Here is a 5,060-nt window from a genome sequence, read left to right on the forward strand (position 1 = left end):
GTGGTTCAGTTGGTAGAGCATGGTGTTTGCAACACCAGGGTTGTGGGTTCGTTTCCCACGGGGGCCAGCACAGAAAAAAAATGTATGAAATTGTATGAAATGTATGCATTCACTACTGTAAGTCGCTCTGGATAAGAGCGTCTGCTAAATGACTAAAATGTAAATGTATATCTGAAGTGTTTCTGTTTGTGTGTGTAGGACATACAGAAAAAAAAACAGACACTACAGAAACATGTATTGGGTGAAGCGGCATTTAATAGAAGCAGCTTTGCTTGGTCCAAACAGAATGTCTGGCTGGCAGGTTTCTCTTTCAGATCAAAACATAACTTTTACATGTAGAAGTCTGTCTACTGCTACAGATCTGACACTGAGACACTTGCTCTGAACGATAGCACCAAGGATTAATGATGTATTACATAGAGAGAATTCCCTGCTGACAACGCACACATCTGTTACCTGGAACGTTGAAGGACTGAATAATCCAGCCAAAACAAAAGTTGACGGTTGGTAGACTTCAAGGGTTAATGACGCAGATACAGAAAGGAGTGTGTGTATGTGTGTGTGTGTGTGTGTGTGTGTGTGTGTGTGTGTGTGTGTGTGTGTGTGTGTGTGTGTGTGTGTGTGTGTGTGTGTGTGTGTATGTGTGTCTGTCATCATCTGAACAAGTGAACCCAGACAAACTGTTTATAGCGAAAATCCTACATGATATAACTGGATATTAGAGAACATTCCTCTAAACACACACATACACTAACAGTCTGTATCCAGCTGTTCACAACCAGGTTGTCTAGAAGGAGGATGTTTAATGTTTAACCTTGATGTTTAAAACATATGGAGGGATGTCATATCCTGTTCTGTCTCTGATCTACAAAACAACATAAAATAAGTTTGTTTAAAAAAAAAACACACACAAAAAAAAAAACATTATTTTACAGTAACCTTCCTGTTTAATGCTGTGTTCATGTGCTGCTTGGAATTATGGAACTGAGAACAGTCTGACTGGACGATGTTACAACTTAGAAGCTCATAACAAACTGTTTTAGACATCTGAAACTAGTTTCTGTTATGGGAGTTTTTTCCCGGTTGGAAAGGTCCTGATAATTCAGAGAGCACATGAACACAGTGTAACACAATCTCTTACACAGTCTAACACGCAATCGTCTTCTGTCATTATCGGACGTAAAAACACAACTAAAACACAGTGATTGTAAATGAGCGACGAAGTACGAATGGACATTCATAATGAGGGAGACTAAACTCTAAAGCATGTGGTCCATGCCCCTGACCCCCTTGCACTCAGGCCTGGGAGACCCTGCGGGACACGGTCTGGTAGAATACGCCACGCAGCAGAGACGGGTAGTCTGGGACGCGGAACAGGTGGCGCTGGGCGTAGGTGACGTCGTAACTCCTCCCCCTGCTGACCAGCGAGCGCAGGTTGGCCTCGCTCACCTGGCTGCCCACGGTAATAACGTACAGCTCCACTCCCGCCTCCGACACCAGCCGCACGCGCTTCTCCAGCATCGCCTCGGTAACGCCCTGCGACCTCCCGTCCGAGAACAGCACCAGCTTCTTCTTCCTGTTCCCGCCCCCTGACGTCTTGAATTGCTCCATGGCGAAGGCCATCGCCTTGGTAACGTCGGTACCGTCGTTCTGGAAGGTGGCGGCATCGATTTTACTGGTCAGCAGGGTGAGGTTAGAGGTCAGCTCCGCCTCCATGCGGCGTTCGCGGCTGTACTGGCCCACGGCGACACGCACGGCAGCGCGGCCGGACCTCTCGGCAGACAGGAAACGCTCAGCCAGACGCTTGACGAAGGTCTTGCTGGAGTCAAAGTTCCTCTGTCCCACACTGGCTGAACTGTCCATCATCAGCACAATGTCTGTGTCGCCTGAGAACGAGACTGGAGGAAAAGACATGACAGGATAAACACCAACATCCAAGAAGAAGACGGTACAGAGAAACCCCTGATCCTAACCCATGTACATGTCTGAAGACAATGAGACCGGAGAGATGAGGACAGAGATGAACCACATGGTAACAAGCAGTGGACTTACTGGGACATTTGTAGTTGGGACACTTCTTATCTGTGGAAGGGAATAGAGAAACACAAATGAATTAGGACATTTTCAAGTCGATGATTTACACAGAAGTAATGTTAGAGTCTGTAGCAGAACCAAGGGGTTCACTAGCGTGCGTGCGTGTGTGTGTGTGTGTGTGTGTGTGTGTGTGTGTGTGTGTGTACCTTCACAGATGCGTGTGGTGAGGTTCTGTAGAAAGGAGTCATCCAGCAGTTCAGCGAAGTTCTCCAGTACGAAGGAGAAGCCTGGTTTAGGGTCGCTCTTACAGACCACAGCACTGAGCTGTTCGTGGTTGGGCTGACGGCCAGAGTAGTCCTTCACTCCCAGACCACCCACCTGACAGAGAGAAGGGGGGCTCAGGGTTAGTGTGTGCGTGCCTAATGGACTGAACGTTGTGATATTATGTTGCTGAAGCTTCGTCCTTCGAGTCGGATGCTCAAAACTGGAAATAACTGGTGAGAAGCAGACGGCGAGGTCCCTTACCTTGATGCCCGTCCCACAGAGTGCTGTCCCTTACCTTGATGCCCGTCCCACAGAGTGCTGTCCCCTACCTTGATGCCCTTCCCACAGAGTGCTGTCCTTCCCCACAAAGAGTGTTGTCCCCTACCATGATGTCCTTCACAGAGTGCTGTCCCCTACCTTGATGCCCTTCCCACAGAGAGTGTTAAGCGGTGTTTTATCTCTGGTGATATCGGAGCGTCCGTCAGTGAGCACGAGGACCACGCGGTTCTCCTGCTGCAGACGGTCTATCATGTTGGTCAGAGAGTACTGAAGAGCCTCCCCTGTATAGGTGGCCTCAGCCAGCCAGCGCAGGTCCCGCACCGCCCTACACACACACACACACACACACACACACACACACACACACACACACACACACACACACAGACACACAGACACACACACACACACACACACACACACACACACACACACACACACACACACACAACACACACACACACACACACACACACACACACACACACACACACACACACACACACACACACACACACACACACACACACACACACACACACACACACACACACACACACTGTTTACTGCCCTACACACAATGTACAGAGCGATGATTATGTGTGTGTGTGTGTGTGTGTGTGTGTGTGTGTGTGTGTGTGTGTGTGTGTACTTACTGTTTGAGCTCAGTGAGTGTGTTAATGTTGGGGTCTCCCAGTCTGACAGCCTCCTGGGCTCCATCCCCACTGTACTGCACCACACCCACCCTGGACTCATTAAAACCAAACTACACACACACACACACACACACACACACACACACACACACACACACACACACACACACACACACACACACACACACACACACACACACACACACACACACACACACACACACGATGGGCTGTTAAACGGTTGTCCTGACTCTCTGTGGTCACTAAAGATCCCCATGGTACTTATTGTAATAGTAGGGGTGTTAACTCCTGGTGTCCTGGCTAAATTCCCAATCTGGACCTCATACCATCACGGTCACCTAATCATCCCCAGTTTCCAATTGGCTCATTCATCCCCCCCTCCTCTCCCCTGTAACTATTTCCCAGGTTGTTGCTGTAAATGAGAATATGAGTCTCTACTTTTTACCAATGTAATAAAACATTCCACATTTTTTCTACATAAAGAATCCGGGTGGTGAGTCACAAATACGGGTTAAATAAAACATAAAAATAAGGGTTAATTAAAATATTAAAATAAGGGTTAAATAAAACATAAAAATAAGGGTTAATTAAAACATTAAAATAAGGGTTAATTAAAACATAAAAATAAGGGTTAAATAAAACATTAAAATAAGGGTTAATTAAAACATTAAAATAAGGGTTAATTAAAACATAAAAATAAGGGTTAAATAAAACAGTAAAATAAGGGTTAAATAAAACAGTAAAATAAGGGTTAATAAAAATGAACACACAATTACTGAAGCTGGTGCTTCTACACCTGCATTGCTTGCTGTTTGGGGTTTTAGGCTGGATTTCTGTACAGCACTTTGAGATATCAGCTGACGTAAGAAGGGCTTTATAAATACATTTGATTTTCGTGTGTTACTCACACGGACTTGCTGGTCCTTAATAAGGCGGTCGATGACGGTGATGATGAAGTCTTTAGCGAGAGCGAAGTTAGTGGAGCCGATACTCTCAGAGCTGTCCACAATGAAGGCCAGGTCCAGGGGCCCACATTTACACTCTACATCAGGACAGACAGACACATTAGATGAAGGCCAGGTCCAGGGGCCCACATTTACAGGCAGACAGACAGACAAACAAGCAGAGAGAGCGAGAGAGCGAGAGAGCGAGAGAGCGAGAGAGCGAGACACAGACAGACAGACAGACAGACAGACAGACAGACAGACAGACAGACAGACAGACAGACAGACAGACAGAGAGAGAGAGAGAGAGAGAGAGAGAGAGAGAGAGAGAGAGAGAGAGAGAGAGACACAGACAGGCAGACAGACAGACAGACAGACAGACAGACAGACAGACAGACAGACAGACAGACAGACAGACAGACAGACAGACAGACAGACAGACAGACAGACAGACAGACAGACAGACAGACAGACAGAGCGAGAGAGCGAGAGAGCGAGAGAGAGAGAGAGACAGACACACAGACAGGCAGGCAGGCAGGCAGGCAGGCAGGCAGGCAGGCAGGCAGGCAGGCAGGCAGACAGACAGACAGACAGACAGACAGACAGACAGACAGACAGACAGACAGACAGACAGACAGACAGACAGACAGACAGACAGACAGAAAGCTGTGACAAACTCAGAAGCCAATGAGAAGAAAGGAAGGGACTTACCACAGCACGCTGTAGAAAAACAGCAACAAAATAACAATGGATGTTACTAGTGTGGACCTGACTGGCTGACTGACTGACTGACTGACTGACTGGACTGACTGACTGACTGACTGACTGACTGACTGACTGACTGACTGACTGACTGACTGAC

At 47.3% G+C, this 5,060-nt stretch overlaps 1 protein-coding gene across 1 annotated transcript in view; it reads right to left on the minus strand.

Moving 5' to 3' along the window:
• Window positions 1–237: 237 nt before the first annotated feature.
• The window catches only part of col6a1 (collagen, type VI, alpha 1), a 55,905-nt gene continuing 51,082 nt past the window's right edge, over window positions 238–5,060 (minus strand). Inside the window, exons 27-33 of the mRNA XM_045714384.1 lie at window positions 4,910–4,918; window positions 4,163–4,296; window positions 3,234–3,343; window positions 2,716–2,902; window positions 2,241–2,412; window positions 2,053–2,082; window positions 238–1,898 (exon numbers count right to left, since the gene is read on the minus strand). Coding sequence (XP_045570340.1) covers window positions 1,297–1,898; window positions 2,053–2,082; window positions 2,241–2,412; window positions 2,716–2,902; window positions 3,234–3,343; window positions 4,163–4,296; window positions 4,910–4,918 — 1,244 coding nt within the window. The 3' untranslated portion in view covers window positions 238–1,296. The remainder of the gene's footprint in view (window positions 1,899–2,052; window positions 2,083–2,240; window positions 2,413–2,715; window positions 2,903–3,233; window positions 3,344–4,162; window positions 4,297–4,909; window positions 4,919–5,060) is intronic.

This window comes from Salmo salar, chromosome ssa03 (assembly GCF_905237065.1).
Source record: "Salmo salar chromosome ssa03, Ssal_v3.1, whole genome shotgun sequence".
In the NCBI taxonomy this organism is placed as follows: domain Eukaryota; kingdom Metazoa; phylum Chordata; class Actinopteri; order Salmoniformes; family Salmonidae; genus Salmo; species Salmo salar.